The sequence below is a fragment of the Ailuropoda melanoleuca genome, chromosome 16 (genome assembly GCF_002007445.2).
Source record: "Ailuropoda melanoleuca isolate Jingjing chromosome 16, ASM200744v2, whole genome shotgun sequence".
In the NCBI taxonomy this organism is placed as follows: Eukaryota; Metazoa; Chordata; class Mammalia; order Carnivora; family Ursidae; genus Ailuropoda; species Ailuropoda melanoleuca.
The window spans coordinates 7352423-7375664 of record NC_048233.1 but is presented as its reverse complement, the minus strand read 5'-3'; the positions used below and the strand labels follow the sequence as shown (position 1 = coordinate 7375664).

The 23242-nt window shown below is 47.4% G+C and overlaps 1 protein-coding gene across 9 annotated transcripts; it reads left to right on the top strand.

The window, feature by feature from the left end:
- Positions 1–1680: 1680 nt before the first annotated feature.
- On the top strand, positions 1681–21600 carry ZNF384 (zinc finger protein 384). 9 transcript variants are annotated; one of them, XM_034645268.1, is made up of 13 exons: positions 1681–1894; positions 2102–2163; positions 3044–3103; positions 9130–9200; positions 9692–9929; positions 10165–10212; positions 10409–10742; positions 11607–11699; positions 15394–15618; positions 16323–16505; positions 18013–18091; positions 19246–19404; positions 19978–21600. In XM_034645268.1, the coding sequence occupies exons 4-13, from the start codon at positions 9135–9137 to the stop codon at positions 20371–20373; spliced, it is 1821 nt and encodes a 606-aa protein (XP_034501159.1). In that variant the 5' UTR covers positions 1681–1894; positions 2102–2163; positions 3044–3103; positions 9130–9134; the 3' UTR covers positions 20374–21600. The 9 variants fall into 9 exon arrangements, with proteins under 9 accessions (XP_034501159.1, XP_034501160.1, XP_034501158.1 ...); XM_034645269.1 differs by lacking the exon at positions 2102–2163; XM_034645267.1 differs by lacking the exon at positions 1681–1894 and having other exon boundaries at positions 1912–2163.
- Positions 21601–23242: the final 1642 nt, after the last annotated feature.

The following is a 23242-nucleotide window of genomic DNA, read 5'->3' as shown; positions in this document are numbered from 1 at the left end:
CCAGGCTAAAATTAACAGCCCTCCTCCCCCTACGCCCCACATTTATCTCTAAAGCTCTTCTGTAAGGAGTTCAAAGCACTTAAAAAACTGGCTTCTTATATAGAAAGGGCAGGAGCAGGGCTGACAGTTGGAGACACTGAGGCTCAGGGAGTACCAGTTAATGAAAACAGGAAAACAATAAAAGGAAAACTGGGACTTAGAGTGATTACTATGATTTTGCTCCCACTTCTCTATCTTAGCCCCCAAAGTCGATGTTTCTGGAATTAGCAATTTCTAACCCATGCAGCAACTAAGTCTGGTCACATCCCAGCCCTTAAGATCTTATCCTGCCAACTGTTGCTACTCAGTTAACACAGACTGAGTGCAGAGCCCAAAAAATGTGATCGAGAGAGTAGATACTTTCAAAAGGATGCAAACTATAATTACAAACCAAGGATACATATATCCTATTTAAACCTTTAACTTAAATGTTTATTTTTAGGTGTCTTTTGCTACTTCCTTGCTTGTGATTTTGAAAAAAAAAATCACTTAAATCTTCAGGGTCTTATTTTCCTTATTCAGAAAGAGAACGTTACAATTATTTTTATTTGAGTTATTTTGCTCTCTAAGTAAGGGGCTATTACTATTAGTAGGAAGGACTTCAATTCTGCTTCAGCCAAAATAGAGCTCAGCCCAAGGAGATTCTGGCCAGATCAGGGTGCAGGCAGCATTCACTTACTCAAATAGCATATATTTATTCAGCATCTACTATGTACCCAGCAAAGCAGTGGGAAGGATACCACGTATGAGCCTGTTTCTTCCCTGAGAAACAGACAATCTTGCTAAAGAGACATATATATGAAATAGTTAAAGGAGCAACAAAAGGTACAGACTAAATGCTGTGGAAATTCATAGAACGGAACCGTTATGCGTCAAGCAATCCCGTAAGACTTCCTGAAAATTCATACCGTGTTCATTTATGCGAGAAACGTTTCCTGACCACATACTAAATGCCAGGCTCTGAGGATACCGCGGTGAACAATTCAAAGCCCTTGCCCTCATGAAGCTGATATTCCACCAGGAAGAGGTGGACAGCAAACAATATAATATCAAGGGGTGATGAGTGCTCTATTTAAAAGTAGAGCAGGGGGAGGAGATAGAGATGTGGACGGGGGCAGCAAGAACACAGAGAGCCAAAGCCAAGAGTACGTGGTGTGGTCGGGGAGAGGTTACCAGTTACTCTCGGGGCCTAAGTAGGGACCTCAGAAAACAACTGACACATCCTCATCCTTTCCCGCAATTCAAAGCATTGAGACATTCTTGAGAGTATAACGAAAAATAATGGTAACTTCCTACATCAGTCTATTCTACGCTGAGGGAAGGGAAACGGATCCATAATCTTTTAGGAAACCCTACCTGCCCCTCTCCGCCCCGCCCCCCCGCCGCCCGTACCTGATGCATAATTCATAAACCTGTCGGCTTTCACCCTCCCACTTCCCCAGAAGTCCCTTCCGGAAGCCCCGGACCGCAATTCTGAAGGTTCAGCTTCTGCCCTTAGCGGAACCCGCCTTCGCTTCCGTTGTGGCGTCACATCCACACAGGGCTCTATCGCGTCGCGGGCAGAAGCCACTTCCGCCCCTCCTTGTCGTAACTTCTGCCCTGAGTATCCCGGAGCGCTGGCAGCGCCGGATATGCTCTGCCGCTCCCGGAAGTGACTCGACCTTTGCATTCCCCCCCTTTCCCCATTACCGCCCCCCCTGCATTGCCATTTCCCTCCCTCCCCCCTTTTCGTTTCCGGCGCTCCCGCCTTCTCTCCGCCGCAGCTCTACTCTGAGTCTGTTGGGGGGAGGGAGGGAGGGAGGGGGCGTGGAGGAATCGGGGTTCTCGGGAGCACGAGCTGCAGCACCACTTCCGGGTGAGTGTTAGAGGAGGGAGGGAGGGAGGGGGCCACCCACTGCCTCGCGCCCCCGCCCTGCGGGTGTCTCGCGCGCATTCCGTGCGTGTGAGTGTGTGGGTCTGTCTCGCGCCGAAAGTGCGTGCCCGCGCGCTCCGCCTCGCGCTCTCCCCCCTCCCCTCGCCCCCTGCTGGTCCTCCCGCCCCACTCGGCTCCCTCCTTTCCCAGCAAACGCCGCCCCTCCCGCGCTCTGGCTCAGGCTCTGGCGCCGCCGCAGCCGTCGCCGCCGGGTGAGTCTCGCGCCGCTGCAGCCGGCGCGCGCCAAGCTCTCTGCTCCTCCCCCCTCCCCTTTTCCTTGGGGGGGCGTGGAAGGGGGGGTCCACGGTGTGACTGTATGTGTGTCCGTCCCGGAACCGGAAGTGGTTGTGGAGGAGCGGGCGATGGGGAGGAATGGGGGGGCTTAGGGGGCGGGTGTCTGTCTGGTGGGTGGCAGAGTTCAGCTCCCTGGAGGGGAAGGAGGGACGTCCCAAAGAAGGGTCTTGGAGGAAGGGGTGGGGGGCGACATCAGGAGAAGGCTCCCAGGGGCTGTCTCAGGGGAGCGAAGGTTTTTTGGGGACAGCTGGGGTCTCCAATAGATAGACCCCTGTGCAGTCTGAGGGAGGTACTTCTTGGCGCAAGGCCTTGGGTAGGCAGGGGCGAAGTCCTCGAAGAAGTGGGGGGGGGAGGCCAGAGGAAGTGGCTGGGCCTGAACTGGCACTGTGCCTGACACAAGGACTTGTGCATCCCCCTAGTCTTCAGCTTTGCCTTCTAAGCCAGTCCTCAGGGGGCAGGGGCCCATCTCTTCCTCCAACTCCTCGGTTCTCTGACCCCTGCTTACCTGTGGCGCTGGGGAACTAAGAAGAGCCAGTATCTGAACCCAGGAGTGAAACCCAAACACTGGTGATAGAGTTCATCTTAGTTCCTGGGAATTAGATTTATTTCCCTTGTATCCACATAGTGGGTGGCACTACACTCCTTATTATACCACTGCATCTTTGGATTGTTGGTTGGGGGTCCACCTGCCTTCCAGACTGACTGCTGACGACAGTCAAAAGAATTCCTGAGGTTCTCTGCAGTTCCCTGGTGGCTGCACCCTTACTGGCCCCTGTAACCCAGACAATTTGTTTACAGAAAGTTCAGGAGCCCTGGAAAGGAGAAGGAATAAGACGACAGGAGGAAGAGAGAGAGAGGGTAAGACAATTTTGGGTTAATGGCTTTTTTGGTTTGGTGGGGGAAGAAGGGGGTCATAATTAAATGGGCTTCTTGGGGACAATGTGATAGAGTTCTTCTAGTAATAGCAATTGTAATACTGGTGTTTGCTGTGAGAGAAAAATTCTCTCTTGAAGATACCTGGGAAGTTTTTGTGTAAAAAGTTAGCACTGTACCCCATCACTTTCCATTCCCACCAGTATTCAAAAATGATTTATGAAACGTCCAAGTGAATTCACTAAATAGGGTTGCATTGTGTCCGAAGGAGAAATTTATTCTGCTTTGGGGACAAATGGGCCCCAGTCGCCAGTATAGTCCTTGTGGTATAGCTTATGGACTTGCTTTCCTGTATTTGGAATAAGTAGAGTTGAGTTTAGAGTAGGGTTCATATTCTTAATGTCACAGAGGAGTGCTTCAAGTGCACCTATTGAGTGATTAGAGTCTGTGACACGGGGTTATTTCAGTTTGGTGTGTCAGGGTGAAGTTTTCAGGAAAGAAAAACAGGTTCGTGGGTAGTTTGAAGTAAAGTGGATAAAACGATATGGAGTGAACTTCAGAAGTAGGTCTGGGAGAATTCAAAATATGAGGTTTGATGGTGGTAGAGTTTTAGGTAGTCTGAAAATGAAAATGTGAGACCCAAAAGAGTTTGAGTTCAGAGCTTATAATCCTAGAGATGTCTTCTAAGGACCGAGTCTAGTCTGGTTTATAAAATTTATTCCCCATAGGTTTCTGAGCCAAGTTGATAATTAAGTATTAAGTGCATATTTCCTCTTCTCCAGCTGCCCCGCCCCCTTTTCCCTGCCCACTTTTTTTTGGCCTCATATTTCTGAGATCCATCATTTAAAGTAAAATAACACAGCACGGGGGAATCACTCTGTTCTTCTTCCTACAGGGTACTGGGTACCATGGTCCAGAGGTACCCAGGGTAGAAGTTGCTGGCTCAGATTGCCAACTGTGTGGTGGTAGTGGACCTGTTGGTGTGTTTGAGCATGGTGTGAAGGTCTTTCCCAGTAGACTTGGGATAAACCTGTTCTGGTTTATTGTGTACTCGGAAGAATTCACAGATGGTAGGAGGGCCCCAAATTCTATCAGGATGGCCCTTCCTAAGTGCCCTTAGAACCTGAGGGAAAAGATTTTGTTTCCTTACTGAGGAGAACGGTTCTCCGTGTTTTTTCATGTCAAGTCCTTAGTTAATGTTGCAGCCTTTCTGCACTTGTGCATTTTGGAGCAGTTTTTCTCCGTAGAGTGTCTGAGGTCCATGGGTCAAGTTCTTTCTGTAGTTGAGTTTGAGTTGATTGTTCTTTGCATGTCTATTTATTGTTAGTGCTTCTGGTTGATGATTACTGAGCTGGAGGCTGTAGATCTCATACTCTTGGGTAGTGCCTTTGTAATTATGTGGTCTTTATGTAATTGTCAGTAATTGTCACTAGTAGTCCTCGGCACATGGAGGTAGTTCCCTAACTCTCTTCCTTTTGGGAGCACTTGAAGCATTTTATTTCTTTTTCTTTTTTGAGCTGCCTCCCATCACCATATGCCTTATGAATTTGTTTTAAGGGGTGTATTCTCCATCCTCTACCCAAATAGAAACTTAGTAGAATGTAAATTATTCAGAGTCAACCACTGATGTGGGACCTAGAATTAGATTCCAGAAGTCTTGATTTCTAGGTTCATTCTCCAGCTACTACACTTGGTTGGCTCAAGTCTTTCACGATTTTCTCAAGACTTATTGTATTAAGAGAATATTGTTTTCCTGAGGAAAAATCAGGCTTTGTCTGAAAAACAACAATTTTTTAAAACACAGTAAGTACCAGAACAGAGATTGTGGTCTTTTACCATGTCTACCAAAACCACATGCTGCCGGCGGTGGCGTCTTGGTTCCTGGATGGCTGGGTGCGCTGTGGAAGGATGGACAGTTGGACAAAGCTCTGGTGCAAGAGTTCAAGTCTTACTAAATGTTTCGTGGGTGTTACTTAATATTCTTTTTTTTTTCTTCACCACCTCGGTGCTTCCAAGATTTCTTTTGAGATTGGAAAAGAAATATGTAGTTCTTTGACCATCTTGAAAGAAAAATACTGTTCAACTTAATTACAGTAAACCTTCCTTTTTATTAACGGAATGCTTGAGGTATGGTGCAATAGTAGAATTGAAATTAGAACCCAGATTTTCAATCTGCCAGCATTCTTCTTTTACTTACTATGTTTGTCTTTCTTTCCTGCCCTTTGGGTCTGTCATGAAAGCCTTCTACTCCCTTCCCAATCTAGGGTAAACTGGTTCTTTTTATCATCATTTATATTTTGGCGTAATCATCAAAACTGGCATTCTGTGTAGAGATGGGGTTTCCCCATAACATCATTGGGCTGCTTCGGGTTTTAAGAATGTTGGTAGGGGCGCCTGGGTGGCACAGCGGTTAGGCGTCTGCCTTCGGCTCAGGGCGTGATCCCGGCGTTATGGGATCGAGCCCCACATCAGGCTCTTCCTCTATGAGCCTGCTTCTTCCTCTCCCCCTGCTTGTGTTCCCTCTCTCGCTGGCTGTCTCTATCTCTGTCGAATAAAGAAATTAAAAAATCTTAAAAAAAAAAAAAAAGAATGTTGGTAAATGCCTGCTGGGATGTTGGGATGGTTTGGGGAGGATAATTATTCCATGAAACATAGAAAGGTAAGAGGTTAATGGACAATAAAAAGGTGTCAAGTGATCTGGCACAGGAGTGCCCTCATACACAACTCCAGGGGGCGCCATTTACATTGTATTCTAGCAAGACCCTCCCTTCTTGGCTCTCCGTTTGATCTCCTTTCAGGAATACAGAGATTGAAGTCAGCCTTTTCAGAACAATAGTATAGCATATAGGTGTCATTTTGCAGGCAAATATTGCTTCTAGTTGGGTGAGCAGAATTCTCCATGTACTCCCCTCTTTGGGGTGGACATATTTATCGGAAGCCCACAAGGCACATTTATCATTGTGTCCTAGGACCAGCTGTGGTTCTGATCTTCAGCTTTGTTCTCTTAAGAACCAAAGCAGTGATAGCCCGGGTATCCAGGGAAGTGGAGGGGCCTTTGATTCAGTTTACCCCCTCTGGATGGTCTGGCCTTTTTACTCAGATTCCGTCATCCTAAAATCAATTACTTTGGTGGCCAAGTGAGGTCTCCCAGGTTGCTGTTATCAAAAATTTCATTTTTGGAAACATTTATGAAGAACTATCCCAAAAATGCATAGTCCATTCCTGGAAATGTTGGGAATTTTAATCGATGCATCAAGTCACAATATCAGAGAATATGTACTCCAGTTGTAGGGTTTGGGTCTCTTGAAGAATCCCCGTCCTTAATTTGCTCTTTGGTGTCTGCGTTCATATCTCCGCTTTAATATTTACTGTTTGATTCCGTGATTCCAGTTTCCTCGTTTGAAACATGGGGATCCCAGTACCTACTTCATCAGATTGCTGTGGGGATTAAATGATGCAATCGTTGTGAAGTACTTCGAAGGGCTTAGAACAGTGCCCTGAACACAACGAACACTTAATAGATTTTAATGGTGATGGTGGTGGTGACATTGTCCTGTCCTCCACATCACTTTGTGTGCCCCCTTGGTAAGAACCCACAGGGGTTATTTCTCTCAGAAGGTGTTTCACCTGAGCCACTTGGGGGACAATATGAATGGATCTAATCTTTATTGGCGGGGAGGGACGTTGTGCTTCGGAACCCTATCTACCGACATTCTTTCAGTTCCTCCCTCCTAAATTTTCACATCCCTAATATGTTTACTTCCTTGACTCTTTAGGGGGAGATTGTAATTAGACCCTCCTTTCTTTACTCTCCAGCCTAATTCTCTACTTCATTGCCACCATGTGCACTCTTGTCTGTGTCATTTCTCTCAACTAGGAGGTTAGACAGATGGGGTTTGTCGGTTATGGTTTGAGCCCCTCGCATTGTTTTCAAAATCTGTATGTATAGAGTCCACTGTCATTCAGTCCATTAAATGTGGACTTGCGTACTAGGTGAGGAGTTGTGTGGGGGAGACTGTGGGGAGGTCCAGATGTGAACCCTGCTTCCCAAAAGGCTTGGCAGGATTGGATCACCTTAAACTGTGATCTCATCATTCCTTGATTTCTGGCGCCTAAGAAGGACCTGAGGCCATGTTATGAAGTTAGTGCTGGAAGGAAAAGGTTAGCACCTGTGTTGGAGACTGTTCTGATGTATTTTATAGGTCAGGGAGCAGGATGAGCCTGTGGTTGATTCTCAAGTCAGTTCATACTGAGTCTTATTTGTGTGAGGTTGTAGTCACGGATTTGGTGCATTTCTCTCCTCTCCTTTGCTACTTTTTAGGAAAGAGTAGGCTGCAATTCAGTTCTGCTTCCCTTTATAGGTTTTATGAAAATTGAGAATGCTGTTTAATAGAGCAAAAAATGTTCTGATGTATTTTATAGGTCAGGGAGCAGGATGAGCCTGTGGTTGATTCTCAAGTCAGTTCATACTGAGTCTTATTTGTGTGAGGTTGTAGTCACGGATTTGGTGCATTTCTCTCCTCTCCTTTGCTACTTTTTAGGAAAGAGTAGGCTGCAATTCAGTTCTGCTTCCCTTTATAGGTTTTATGAAAATTGAGAATGCTGTTTAATAGAGCAAAAAATGTGATGAGATTTCTGGAGAAGGAGAAGGAACAGGGTTACGTTTAGAGTGATGTCCCTTCTGTTTCTCCTCCTTTGTTACGGATTTTCCTAGTTTCCTTAGTCTACTTCAAACCCGGTTTCTGTGCCCAGTGTATCCTCCGGTGCTCTGGTATCTGCCTCCAGCACATCCTCAGTGGGACCCACTCGTGGCTGTAAGTCACAGGTCCTCCTTCCTCACCTGACTCTTGGTTGCTTCTGGTTCAGAGTAGCAGCATGATGATAATGTTTTTTTCCTGCTGTTTGTCATTTCCCCATTCCACCAGTCTCATACTCCCTGTTCACCTGCCTTCTGCGGGACTGGATCTTTCTGGTCCAGGATTTGGGGAAACTACTCTTGAATAACTGCCATTAACATACTGCCTTGCTAGGAGAAGTGATCAGAGTGGGAAAATGGCGGGATGCCTAGATTCTGTACCCATCTGTGACTTGCAACGTGATTCTGAGGGATTACTTTTCTTGCTGATTCCTCCTCCCTCCTGAAGTTTTAAGCTTAATTATCATCCACACACACAGAAGAGCTTGAACTCTCAGAATTACAAAGCAGGAGTCTAGTACTGTGTTATGTGTTCTGGCCCACTGTTTTCCCTTTTCTGAATCCCTGTAAGTAGAAATCTGGGGTGCTGCTGCTACCCCTGGAGCTAGAACTCTCTTTGAAACTGGTAATTCCAGGTTCTCATTGCTCCGTTCAGCATGTGTGGTACCAGTGCAGCACCATGGATGTTCTTAAACCTCAGTAGGTTTGGGAGTGGGGGGAGCTGGGGGCATGGTCCCCAGGTATCATACGGTACTGATTGTGATTCCTGCCAGTTTCACTCTTTAATTCCCTTGGGCATTTTGTGTTCTGGCCTAGAACTTTTTCAGGCTGCATAGAACTACACATGTGTCGATTAGAAGTCTTAAAATGTTTTAGTTCAAGGAAGATAGATTTGTGGGATAAAGGAAAACAGGTTCAGGGATAGGTACCCTGGCTGTTTTTAAGTCAGTCAGTGATTTACTTCGTGTGACCATGGGTACATCCCTTCCCTGCTTATGACTGGAGTTTCTCTTTTGTCCCCAAAGGAAAGTATTACCAAGTCTGTTTCTTTGGGTTATGGGAGACATTTCTATGGGTAAGTGAGACGTGTATAAGTTCTTTCACGGGCATCTTACGTAGGATAGGCTCTGTTGGATTTCATGCTGAGTGGCTCTCCGGGACGAATGTGGTAGATCCTGAGATCTTCACTGTGAATTCCCAGCCCTGTGGTCAGGTGCCAGAAAAAAGGCCAGGAACCCCTCAACTGCCCTTCTCTATTGCTACATTTCTTCAGATTTAGTCCTGTGTTTGACATGGTCTCTCTTTCTCTCTTCAGGTAGAATGGAAGAATCTCACTTCAATTCTAACCCGTACTTCTGGCCTTCTATCCCCACAGTCTCAGGACAGGTAGGTGTTCGGTGTTTGCTCCTTCCCTTTCACGTACTTTTTTCAACTCTGAGCAGTAAGTTCTATTAATGTGGAGACTTGGTTCACCTGGGTGGCTCAGTCGTTAAGTGTCTACCTTCAGCTCAGGGCGTGATCCCAGAGTCCTGGGATCGAGCCCCGCATCGGGCTCCCTGCTTCGCTGGGAAGCCTGCTTTTTCCTCTCCCACTCCCCCTGCTTGTGTTCCCTCTCTCACTGGCTGTCTCTCTGTCAAATAAATAAATAAAATCTTAAAAAAAAAATGTGGAGACTAAAGCAAGATAAATCACATGCTGTTTCACCAGGTCCCCCATCACTGAGAATTATAGCATTTCTGTCCTGGCTTCTCTCTGGAAGCACAAAGATATACTTCTTGATCTCCAAGGAGGACAGATCATGCAAAGTGCTTAGGGAGCAGACAAAATCAGGCTCTTTCCTGAGGAGGCCACTCGCCTCCCCTTTCCTTTTCTTTTAGATTGAGAACACGATGTTCATCAACAAGATGAAGGATCAGCTGCTGCCAGAGAAGGGCTGTGGGCTGGCTCCACCCCACTACCCCACCCTGCTGACAGTGCCTGCCTCAGTGTCCCTGCCCTCAGGCATCAGTATGGACACAGAGTCCAAGTCAGACCAGCTGACCCCTCATAGCCAGGCGTCCGTTACCCAGAATATCACCGTGGTCCCTGTGCCGTCTACAGGACTGATGACTGCTGGTGAGCCACCCTGCTCTTCTCCAATCTGAGGTGTTGATCTTCCATGATCAGTACCCCAGGCTGGAGGGCTCCAAGGACATGGGGAGTGGGATATGTGTTTGATTACTCAATCACATTTTTATTAAGTGCCTACTGTGTGCCTAGCAATGCGCTAGGCATTGTGGGGGATACAAAGAAGTAGAAGATGCGGTCCCTGCCTTTGAGGAGGTGACATTCTTTCCTTCTCTGAATCAAGGAGTCTCCTGTTCTCAGAGGTGGAGAAGAGAAGGGAGTCAATCAAGGGGTAAATCTCACTGTTACCGGGGGTGGGGTGGGGACAGGGGTTAGGAGACCATTATTTTTCTACAGGGTTTGGGGTTTCCTATATACTCTGGGCTGGGGGGTGGTGGTGAGGGGTTGGTTAGACAATGATCTGGGGGAAATTAAATAGGATCAGGACTGGACAACATGACACCATCTCCTTTTTCTCCCAATCCTAGGTCCTGGTTTGGTAATCACGTCCCCCTCAGGCTCCCTTGTGACCACAGCCTCATCAGCTCAGACCTTCCCCATTTCGGCTCCCATGATTGTCTCAGCTCTTCCCCCTGGCTCACAAGCCCTGCAGGTGGTCCCTGACCTCTCCAAGAAGGTAGCATCAACCCTAACAGAGGAAGGAGGCGGAGGTGGTGGTGGAGGTGGCAATGTGGCTCCTAAGCCCCCTCGGGGCCGGAAGAAGAAGCGGATGCTGGAATCAGGGCTGCCTGAGATGAATGACCCTTATGTCCTCTCCCCTGAGGATGAGGATGACCATCAGAAAGACGGCAAGACCTATAGGTAAGGATCAGAGCCAGGGAAGCAAGGGGTGAGGATCACTGTCTCAGCTTACCTACCCCCTTCGTGTCTTGCCCCTAATGGGGCTGTACGTGGACAGCTTTCCACCTCAGACCCACTTGCATGTCAGGTGTTCTCTTATGGGGCAGGAGCGTAGCGCTTCCAACTAGCACTTCTATAGTGACTCTTCCCCAGGACGCAGACCTATTGTACGCCTTCCTTTTTGGGGTTGTCAGCGTTGACTAATTTTTGAATGACCTAACGGAGTTTCTTCCTTATGATAAGGCTTTAGACTGGGTTTCAGACTCCGTCTCCAGCTCCTTTGTGCTTTCTACACTTTCCATTCCTATTTTTCTAAGAAACTGTTCTGATAAGCCCCTAACCTTAACCCGCGTGCAATCCACTGGTTTCTGGGCCATATTTGAGTACTGAGACTGCCTGACCCTGCATGGTTGGGATGATGGGAGGGGTCTGTATGAAAAGATGGGAGGAACAGGATATCGCCCTTCCCCCCCACCTTGGACTATATACTTATAAAATGCCTGTTTGCTCACTTTCTAATTTATGAAAGTCATTTTGATTCTCTACTTCCTCTAAGTTGTCCATTGCCAAACAGTCTTATATTTGCATGTGGCATTATACAAAAAGAATTAACAGAAGCAAACTCCCTGCCCTTTGAAAGTTGGACATCTTTTAATCTCCTTGAAAACTATCAAGGGCCCTAGTGGGTTTGGGAAGTCTGGTCCCAGGTTACAGAGTGGGATAACCACTATCACAGCTTTGATGCAGACAGGGGCAGGTGTGCATGGCTGGGAGACTGGGTCTGTCCTTAGTGTACCGAGATGGGCAATGTTGTTCCCATTTTAGGAGCGAAGGGAACTGCGGCACAGGAAATGGACAGAGCCTTGGGCTCATGGATTCAGTTCCCGGCTCCACCACGAACTTGCTGTGTGACCCTGGGCAAGTCCTTTTCCCCTCTCTGGGCCTCAGTTTCCTCATCTGTAAAATGGGGAGAATTCTGTTAATGCCTCCCATTTGTTGGGAGTATCTATCAGCTAAGATTTGAAATGTTGGGAACTTCAAAAGAAAGAAGCAATAGTTGTCATTCAGCATTTATTTGTATTTGTGTTGTACACTTCTGTGGAGAGTAGCCACGACTACAGAGGGTTTAAATTCCTCTTTGTAAGTGAAGTGAGGGGAGTGTTGCTATGCAGAAAGTATTGAGCACTGCAGAATTCCAGCTAATCCGAAAGTTCACTGCAGCTTTATTATTACAGGTGTATCCCACTTTATACAATAAAAGTGTTCCTGGAAAATGTTTACATCATATCATTTTATAAAGGTACCTGACAAGTCTGATTCATTTAAAAGCATCTTTTCTATATCATAAAGTGAAAATCCCCTTTATTTTGTAGAAATCTGAATTTCTGTGTATTTGTTTAAAGTGAGGTCATTGTGACATGGAGATACAGCTCTAGAAAATGTGTTGCTGTAAGAGTAACGGGCTAGGTCTCTGACACCCTTTGGAGCTTTGCACATGGATCAGGGTCCTCTGATTCTGCCAAGAGTTTGTTTTTGTTTTTGTTTTTGCTTTTGCTTGTTTATTTTTTTGAGCCCACATTAAAGCTATCTCTGGACTTCCCAAACTGTGTCTATGGGAAGAGATGTGAATATACAATTGGAAGGAAGCCCTGGTAGCATTTTCTACACCCTCAGTGTTTTTGGAATTCTTGACCGGCCCCACACCCAGGTGACTAAGGAGAACTCTGAAATTAAGGGTGCCTAATTATATTCTAGGTGAATGGAATTTCTTCAGAAACTCAGAACTCTGAAGTTCCAAAGGAATCTTTTTAATCGCCAAAAAAAAAAAAAAAAGAAAGAAAAGAAATCCCTATTTTTGTGCATGTGTAAGTCAACCACATCCATTCCTGTGGTCAGTGGCATTTGACTGGATATTGTTGGACTTGGGTTCTATTAGTCTGGACAAGTCAACTTCTTTCTAGCTCTTTGTTCCCATCTGTAAAATGGGAAGATAGTCATGGCCCCCATTTATCATATGGAAATGTTTTGAGGGAATATCAGAGTATCTGAAATTGGTTTTGAATATCTTAGTGAAAAATGGGGTGATTCAAAGTTGTTATTGTATTGTGTGCCCCCAAAGAGACCCCATTCTTGTGTTGGGTGTGATTGGTGCCCCCTGGCCTTGTCGCCTAGTGAAATGGGGTGGTGGCTTTGCTGTCTCCTGCTAACTGCCCACTGCCACCATGCTCCTAAATCAGATTTCTTTCCAACCACCCAACACCTTGCATTAAAGGACTTGCGCTCTTTTATCTGGCTTCATAGGATTTCAGAGTTGGAAATACTTTAATGGTCACCTAAGCCAGCCCTTTCTCTGTAGTTTTAGTCTTCTAAACATTCCTGCCAGATGATAGTCTGCCTCTCCTTGAATACGTCTTGTGTGAGGAATCTCAAATTAGGTTAGAATCATAGCTTTGCGTAGTGAATAACTGTTTGCCCTTTGGCAAATTACTTAGCCTCTCTGAGCCTTGGTGTTCCTTTCTGTAAAACAGGGATAATACTTGCCAGGTTGTTGTGAGGAGCCGAAACAATGTGTCTCGAGTGCCTTACTGGTGTGGGGCCCTGGCAATATCCGGCACAGCAAATGGCAACTATTATTATCAGTGTTATGATCGTCATTTGAGATTGCTTATTTTGTTGCCAGTCCATTGTCTATGGATTTAAGTTTTGTGGATTCTTCTCTAGTTGAAAACTTGGGTAAAGAGGGTGATTTTCTCTTTTGTAGTTAATTTCATACTAAGGGTGCAGTTGTGTGTTCAACACTCACACATAAACTATGAGCTTTTGTTTGAGTTAAAATGAAAGTGTTGTTCCACCTGTCTGAGAAATTTTAGCAACCAAGGGAAATTATGTTGTAACGTCAGTCAGTACCGTTCCCCACCAAGTGACAATGTGTCCAGTTTCTAACCTCAGTGGAATGTATAGTAGCATGAGCTCATCCATCGGCACTGGTACTGTTAACGTGATTGTAGCTTTATTATTAGAGAACACTTGGCTTACCTTTGACTATCTGGGGGGTTTGCTGGCCCTTCTGGGGCAGATACTTATCTCTCCATTTTACAGACCAGAAAATTGAGGTCTAGATTGATGAGCAAGCCTGTAACTGAGCCCTGAGTAGAGCCCAGGTGTCCAGACTTCCACTGGCTGTGTCCTTTGTACTGTACTAACTCTAAACCGAACCTGAGCACCTCGCATTGTAATGGTTGGGCATGCCAGACAACAGCCAGGGATTGGCGAACGGGAATCCGGTTTCCTTGAGAGTTTTCAAGTGACCAGAGAAATAGAAATGGACCTTAAAGATTGGAATTTTAGTAGAACCATTAATAATAGAGACCATACCCCTAAATAACATAATATTTTTTCCTTTGAGGAGCGCAGAGTTCTTTTTAGTCTTGATCTCAGTTATTCTCTAAAAATTCCCCTGGGATCAGAAGAAAGCAGAAGTCATCACCCCACGCCATCCCCAGCCCAGATGATAGAGAGAAGTTGGGGAGGAATCAGAGCAGAGGGACTTTTTCCCCAGTTGCCTGGCTTCCAGGTTCTGCCCTTTCTCCCCGCACACACTGTGCACTGCAGAGTTGTTGAGGAATGAGAGCATTCCAGCTCACACACAGATCACTCTTCCTCGATAAAGTCTGAATAGTTGTGGCTTATCTTGCTCTGAGGCCTCCTTATTTGATACTGTTGGGCAATGTCAGAACAGGAAGGATTACCCACTCAGGTGATGGGTGAAAGTATATCAGCTGCTTACTGATGTCAACCCAAAGTGCTGACTTGGGCTCCATGTGCTAGGAAAGAGGACAGGTTTAGCACAGAAGCTCAGTGTTTCACAGATCTTTTCCTCCTAAACGTGTGAGGGGAGACAGCCTACTCTCAACAGTTACCTCGGCTCTTTGCAAAAGTGGTTCTCACTTGATTGGCAAGGGGCTCGGGGGTAGAGGTGGTCTGTGGAACACCAGATCCAGGGTGGAGGCCAAACATACATGATTTGAAAAAGCCCCTCCAAATAATTCCGATCCTTCTCCACCCCCATCCCTCTAGGAATCACTGGCAAAAAGGAAGTAGGAGAGAAACTGAGAGAAGGCAATTATGAGAGGAGACAAGAGAGAAGTCTTTCTGAGGAGTATAGTCAGTGCTCACTATCATCTCAGGAATTGGAGAAATATCCAAGGGATGTACTTTATACATGGGAAGTTGGGGAAGGGAGCCCTTTAAAAGTCTGAAGTCAAGTTATAGGCAGAAGGAAAACAGAAGTTAGTCGATACCCCTGGCACGATGAAATCCACATCAGCCTAGAGCCGACAATAAGATTTACCTGTCTTTTCTGGTTGAATTTTCGTTTCTGTACACACTTAGGGAGTCAGATCGTTTGAACATTCGTTGAATATTTGTATTGTGTGGGTCTGTATTAGAAACTTAGGCTGTAAAGATAAGTAGAACAGATCCTCTTCTCAGGGGCCTTCCAGCGTAGTTGCAGTAAGAGAGAGACCAGATAGGCTGGCTTCTGTGGAAGTGGAGGGAGGGGGCAGCGCCCTGCCAGTGGGGAGGCTCTAACCACTGCCCTCGCTTGGCCCAGGTGCCGGATGTGCTCACTGACATTCTACTCGAAGTCGGAGATGCAGATCCACTCCAAGTCACACACCGAGACCAAGCCCCACAAGTGCCCGCACTGCTCCAAGACCTTCGCCAACAGCTCCTACCTGGCCCAGCACATCCGTATACACTCAGGGGCCAAGCCCTACAGTTGTAACTTCTGTGAGAAATCCTTCCGCCAGCTCTCCCACCTCCAGCAGCACACCCGGTAAGGCTGCTCTTAGTTTTACCCTGCCGCCCGGCTGCGAACCCCCGCCCCCGCAGCCACGTTGCCTCAGCCTACTCTTCTTTCCGCACGGTTTCTCTTTTCCTTTTTGACTTTGCCCTTCGGGAGCGTCCGTTTGCTCTCGTTACTGTCTGTGAAAAATAAACTGTGTGTTTTAGCAGCTCGCGGGGGCCTGGGAAATGGTGGTCTCCAATCCCAAAGTCTGGAATGGTTTTTGTGGTTTCTCTCTGTGTCTGTGTTTGGAAATCTTCTGCAGAGCAGGCCCTGCTTATACTATATGCTTCAGTTGAGAACCAAGGTGTGCATTCAACTTCAGGTCCATGGGGAGCAGGCGGTATTGGTCTTTGTTCAAATTACTATTTGGAAGCAGGGTATCTGTGGTGAGTGTGTAACCTTAGAATGAAGCAGAGGGTTGACAAGACTGAAATCGTTAAGGTGACCAGGAGCCAGGGGCCGCAGCTCTTCACCATCTCACTGCCATTCTAGCCACCGACGTAAGATCAGCAGCAACCTAGATCTGGGTGTCCTCGTCATTAGCCTCTCCAGGCCGGAGTGTGTTTGGGAGGAGGGAGGAGGGGGTGCTCTCATCCGTCAAGCAACATCATTTCACCCCGCAGAGAGCTGAGCCCGTGGTGTCGAACTGCTTCCTCCTCCCCCCTTCCCTCCTCTCCTCTCCTCTCCGGCAGGATCCACTCCAAGATGCACACGGAGACCATCAAGCCCCACAAGTGCCCGCACTGCTCCAAGACCTTCGCCAACACCTCCTACCTGGCCCAGCACCTCCGAATCCACTCGGGGGCCAAGCCCTACAACTGTTCCTACTGCCAGAAGGCCTTCCGCCAGCTCTCCCACCTCCAGCAGCACACACGGTAAGGGAGAGTGGCGGGCTACTGCCCCCGCCCCGCTGGCATGCCCTCCCCACCCCCGCCCCGGACACACACAACAACCCGCATGCGGGGGGCGGGGGAGAGACCTGGCTGGAGGAGAATACGACCAGCGACCAGCGTCTGGGAGAGGAGGAAGCGACAACCCTGGAGACACAAGCGGACGCTCAGAGAGAACCTTTCTGGGGCACCAGCGGCGTGGGGGAGACGCAGTGACTGTATGACGTTCCCTGATCCACGGGAGGAAGAGACTCACCCAGGGCAGAGACGGCTTCTGCCTTCGTTTCTCTCACTGAAAACACCAGTGCACACATCCTGCAAGATTTTCTCCTTGACGCCGAAGCAAGGGCATTTGATTGGAGAAGACCATACCGCGGGCCCTTAGGGCACCAATTATGAACGGGAGATATAATCAGACTTTAGCTGGGTACCAGCCTCGTGACACCTACGCAACCAGCAAGGCTCCAAGGATGCCAGGAGTAGAGAACAAAACAAAACATGTCCAAAATAGTCACAGAGAACTGGCAGACAAAATGAAAACGCTCATACTTCATCAGGATGCCCACCGTTTGTCCCAGGAGTCTGGAGTGACTAGGAGGAAGAGTTGATGATGTCCTTCAAGGGTATCTCAAGTTGAACCGGAGTCCAGACTTCACGGTCAGAAGCCTTCTCACCTGGCTGCTTCTGGATGCTGTGTTTCCCCTCAAAGTGGTCAGACATCTTGCTTTGCGAAGAGGAGTTGGGCTTTCCTCACAAAGAGACACGTCCTATGATGTTTCCAAGATTTTATGCGGGAGGTCCAGAAAAGCACCTGGTTACAAAGATGGCTCTGAAGTCCCTGATGAGGAGCAGGTGTCCGCAGACCCTCAAGTCCTTGGCTCACCTCAGTAGAGGGCCCTGTAGTATTTGGGAAAGAGGTCAGACTGGTACTAAACTAGGCATTTCCTTCCGTTAGGGGGCCGGACTGGGAAAAGCCCCACGGAGTTTCCATGAGTATTAATATCACTGCTGCTCTGCATAATTAGCATAACTCTGCTTTTCTTTGATACCAAAGCTTTTTCTGGGAGCGGTGTTCGAGGCTGAGGGAATAGGTTTTGGTTGTGTGGTGGGGGCCAAGGAAGAAGTGTTCTGTGTTTCTTTTTCCTTACCAGTGTGTTTACCTTATGTTTCTGAACATTCATTAGGGACAGGTACTGTAGGAGCTGACTTGTATGCCAAATTACGGACTGCCTGTCTCTTGGCTGCCAAGCCACCAGTCCCTCCTCCCCCAGCAGAGGAGCCCAGCTTGAGCTGAGTGACGGAGGCAGTGAGCGGAGATCAGGCACTATGGCATGGTCCGTGTCAGAGAGGAGCTGAGGCTGGGACCTCCTGGAAACCCAGCTTGTACTCCCGTAGGAGGACAGGCATGGCCTTGAGGAGGTTGGTTAAGGAACCAATCCCTGAGTGGCCTTGCTGACGTCCTTTTCCTGTCTTCTTTTCTCATCCCATGCAGAATCCACACCGGTGACAGACCATACAAATGTGCACATCCGGGCTGTGAGAAAGCCTTCACACAGCTGTCCAATCTGCAGGTAAATGTCCCACCCTCCCCATGGGGCATAGCATCTAAGACTTGGGTCAAAGTGCCATTTGACTAGTACAGTGGTTCCCAAACTTTTTCAGGACCCCTTTACACTCTTAATAATTACTGGGAAACCCAAAGAGTTTTTGTTGATGTCAGTAATACCTGTCTACACAGAGAATGTGAAACTGAACAGCTTGAAAAAATATTTAGTAATTCATTAAAAAATAACAAACCTGGGCGCCTGGGTGGCTCAGTTGGTTAAGCGTCTGCCTTTGGCTCAGGTCATGATCCTGGGGTCCTGGAATTGAGTCCCATGTCAGGTTCCCTGCTCCACAGGGAGTCTGCTTCTCCCTCTGCCCCTCCTCACACTTGTTCTCTCAATCTCCCCTCCCTAAAATAAATAAATAAAATCTTAAAAAAAAAAAATAACAAGCCCATTGCATGTTAACATATATAACATATTTCCAAACACACACACCCCAGAAATGGAAAGAATGCCTTTTTTTTTCTTTGAGAGAGAGTGCGTGCGTGCACAAGTGGGGTCGGGGAGGGGAAGAGAATCTTAAGCAGGCTCCAAAGCGGGGCTCGATCTCATGACCCTGAGATCATGACCTGAGCTGAAATCAAGAGTCAAACGTTCAACCGACTGCACCACCCAGACACCCCAGCTGCACATTTTTCATGTTTAGCCTACCAGGAGATGGCTAGCTGTTCCTACCTGCTGTGTTCAGTCTTTGCTACATTACATGTCACTTTGCTACGTTCCACATCACATAATCTGTACAGTCATGAGAGAATGAGAATGAAAAGCCAGACATGGTCTTACTATTATTTTGAAAATAGTTTTGACTCTGGGGGCCCTGTGGAAAAGTCTTGGTATTCCCTAGCACCCCCCCATGCTTCACTTTGGGAACCCCTGGGCTGGTGGGGCCAGCATAGCCGTCCTTCTCACTTTGCAGGATCCTGGGATGTGCTGCAGGAGTTGTGCCTCTTCCCTTAGCCTATACCTCCTCGAGTTTCACTGAAAGCAGTTCCTGCTGCCTTCAGATGGAAAGGGAACCTGGGAGGCTGACACCCAGCTCAGGGCTCTGGCGTGAAGGTCAAGGAGGCAGGAAGGATGAGTCCGATGGCACCCATCCTGATTTCTCCTCGTTTTCCCAGTCCCACAGACGGCAGCACAACAAAGATAAACCCTTCAAGTGCCACAACTGTCATCGGGCGTACACGGACGCAGCCTCCCTAGAGGTGCACCTGTCTACGCATACGGTGAAGCACGCCAAGGTGTACACCTGCACTATCTGTAGTCGGGCATACACGTCGGTGAGTGCTCAGTGCTTTCCCTTCACCTCCCCACAGGCGTGTAGGACTGCAGTCCACTTTACTTCATCTTCCCGGAGAGAGCCGTTGCCTTGACTGTGCTGGCTCCCTGGCTGCAGCTGGCCAGAACTGATTGAGGAGAGCAGTTAAACAGATCTCTAGCTAAGGAGTTGGGGGCTGCCTGATCCCTTAAGCCTATAGAGAAAGACGGTGAAGTAATGGTTCTTAACTTTACTGAAACGTAAGGCAAAATAACTTGCAATTTTGGGAGAAAGATTCAGTTAGATGTTTTCCATTAGTCTCCAGGAAAAGGTGGTAAAGTCGTTCCATTCAAAGATCTTCGGGGAAAGGACAGTTTTCCTTGTGCCGGTCAAATGCCTTCCTTGACTCTGAAGGTCTCCCTGTCCTTCCTGCCCGATAGTGAGCATTGGCAGAGGCTCCTGGGGAGAACTTGCCCACGGCTCCAGAATATCTCTGCTGAAGTATGGCTCTGTTTAAAGTAAGAGCCCAGGGTGCTAGTTAGAAGTAACCTCTTTCCTCTTTCATCCCTCAACTCTTTCTCACCATCTCCTTCAGGAAACGTACCTTATGAAACATATGCGCAAACACAACCCTCCTGATCTCCAGCAACAAGTGCAGGCGGCGGCAGCGGCGGCAGCGGTGGCCCAGGCCCAGGCCCAGGCTCAGGCCCAGGCCCAGGCTCAAGCTCAAGCTCAAGCCCAGGCCCAGGCCCAGGCTCAGGCCCAGGCCTCCCAGGCATCACAGCAGCAGCAGCAGCAACAGCCACAGCCACCACACTTCCAGTCCCCTGGGGCAGCCCCCCAGGGTGGGGGCGGCGGGGACAGCAACCCCAACCCTCCACCCCAGTGTTCCTTTGACCTGACCCCCTATAAGACGGCGGAGCATCATAAGGACATCTGCCTCACTGTCACCACCAGCACCATCCAGGTGGAGCACCTGGCCAGCTCCTAGAGACCTGTGCTGCCACCCACTGGGAAGAGGGGAAAGAAGTTCTGGTCCCTTCTTTCTCCAACTTCTCTTGGTGGGAAAAGTCTTCTTCCTTGACAGGCCTTGGCTCCATCTCCTTGGGCCTTAGGCACGGCCTTCCTACACAGGATACCATGCTTATTCTCAACTCCTCTTCAAAAGGAACATCAGCCCTCCTGATTGGCAAAGGAATAATGAGCTGGTAGTGTAATCCAGCAGCCTCCCCTTCTAAGCATAGCTTTTCAAAATTGGGGGTTGGTGCTCAAGGGAGGGATTTGCTATGACCTCATAGAAACTTTTCCAGTGTGGGCACTTACCCTCTCGTTACCCTCATAATCCTCAAAGTTGGGGTTGGTGGAAGACTAGAGGCTGGTCCTCCTGGATCTCTGAGAGAAGGGAGCCCTAAATGCAACCAGCCTCCCGTTCTATTCTTGCCTGCAGAAGAACAGAGGTTTCTCACATGCCCCGATCCCCGGGAGCCGTCTTCCCCTCATGGTCTCGCTTCACTTCCTACCTAATGCTGGAAGAGGGAGATCTGGGTGGGGGGTCAGACCCCCTTTATTTGTAAAGGGGCAAGGGCTGAGATGTGGTCCCCAAGGGGCCGGAGATCCCCCAAATGGTCAAGGGTGGCTTAGAAGTGTGGGTTATGGTTTTCCTTGGAGCCTCTCCCCTTCTCTGTCAGCCAGGGCCCTATACTCAGTCTCCTAGTCCCAAAGCCAGAGGAACTGTGGGAGCTTTGTGTTCTTTATGAAAGCCCACAACAAGGGGTGTTGCAGAGAAGGGAGAGTTCAGGGCAAACACAAGGACTGGACTTAGCTCCCTAGGTGCCACGGTCAGTTGCCGGACACGGATTTATATATAAATATATATATAAATATATATATATATACCCACTCATCACGGCCATCTTTGTTGTAACCATTTCTGTGTTTATAAATGCATTATCTCTGAGAATTTTCATATTTGATGTTTTGTTTATTTTTGTCCTTTTTGTTTTTCTCCACCCTGTCTTCTGGCCAATGCCATTTTTATTTCCTTTTGTCCTTTTTGTTTGTTTGTTTTTAAATCATGGCAGATTTCAGAGAAAAGAGAAAATGAAAAAAATCAGGAAACCAGTTGTTATAAAGCAATTTAAAATGAAGAAAATACCTTATGTACAAACCAAGGGGTGTTTTTAGAACCTTGTATAGAAATAAATTCGTGTAAAAGGATCAGAGGCAGTGGAGCTGCTGATGTGAGCGAGCATGGGAAGAAGCTATATGGGGAAATGTTCAAGGACAGTACTAAGAATTTACACTGGAGTGTGTGTATATGAAGAGTGAATACTGTGTGATGAGACTGTGTGTGTATCCCCAAGCATAGAAGGGCACAGCTTTGATAATTAAAGTGAGATCTTGGTTTATGAGGATTTCTACTTACAAATCCTGTCATGGGGCCTGCGATGCCTAAATATATGAGAGCAAGGTTTCAGTCATGTGTTAATGAGACCACTAAGCTCCCCATGAGAGGAATGGACGCATGCCCTCTTGAAAGGGCCTCCTCCACTCCTGCCGGAGCATCACCAGGCTCAGGGCTAATTCCAGATGGCAGAGGGTGTACATACATATATCTGTTATCCATATGCATAGGTTTGCAGTGATGGGAGCCATAACCAGAACTGAGTAACAATGCAGGACAGTTGAAATGCTTGTAAAGTAGAATGTGGTCAGGAAACCTGGACTTCAGTCCTGGCTCTACCACCAACTGGTGTTCACCAGGAGGCTTCTTCAGCTGTTAAAAGAAAGGATCGGACTAGATCGCCTCCGAGGTTCCTTTTTGAGAATTAAAAACCTTTAAGCACTGAAAACGTTGTGACAAACCTCCAGCATCGAATAACATGACTATCCTTTGTGTACTGCTGCACAGCCGTGCTCATGACCTCGAGGAATGTGAATAGTCCATGAAATAATGCCCACTTAAGTTTTGGGCTCAGCCGGTCTCTTGGGTGGGCATCCAAGACCTCTCAGTCTGCGGCGTGACACTAATGAATGTATCATCTATGATGAAATCTCAGTGTCTGTTAGCTTCCTGAATACTTCTTTTTTTTCCCCTGCTCTCGCCAATTGCTGAAAACGCCCTGACCGCCCTATCTTCACTACAGGTATTAGAACCAGAATCTACTCTTTTTAAGGATTCACTTACACTCAATCATAGCAAGAACTCTATGAGGTAGGTACTACTAGTCTCATTTTATAGAGAAGGACATAAGCACAGAAATAAAATTGCTTATCCAGGGGCATGACACTTCGAGTGAAGTCTTCAAGCTCCAACTGCTGTATCTCTCCACTTGCTCAGTAGTAAACCTGAGGTTTCATTTTACCCTTCTTAACATATTTGATCTAAATTAGGTGACTGAAAATCTTTCATTAAAACGCTACCCCGTGGCATTGATAATCATCACGAATGTGTGAGTTACGGGGGGACAACAGTCTCCAAAACTCTATCGTACTAACACCACTATTAGGTATGGGCTTCGAGTTGTTTCCCTAGTGTTGTGGCAGCCTGTCATGCACTTGATTGGTTTCCATCCTGATGTAGAGTCCTTCTCATTGTACTGTAGCTGACTAGGATGACAGCTGACCCAGTTGTGACAGAGCTCTGAGCTCCAATCCTTTCAGAATCCTGGTGCTAGTTAACATCATATATAAACTGGAAAACAAAAAGGGGCAGGGGAAAGACAAAAACAAGGGGCAAGGCCAGAAGTACTATGTCATTTTATACGTGAGAATGTATTCGAGTGTGAAAGGACAGGAACCCTGGCAAGAGGTGTGGAGAATTACAGCTTTATTGTGTAAGTCTTTGTATTTATAAGTAG

Coding starts and splice junctions, on each gene's coding strand:
- ZNF384 (XM_034645269.1), top strand. CDS start 9,135: ATGGAAGAATCTCACTTCAATTCTAACCCGTACTTCTGGCCTTCTATC. Junction 10,213..10,408: donor AGAAGGGAGTCAATCAAGGG/GTAAATCTCACT, acceptor TCCCAATCCTAG/GTCCTGGTTTGGTAATCACG. Junction 18,092..19,245: donor CACAGCTGTCCAATCTGCAG/GTAAATGTCCCA, acceptor TCGTTTTCCCAG/TCCCACAGACGGCAGCACAA.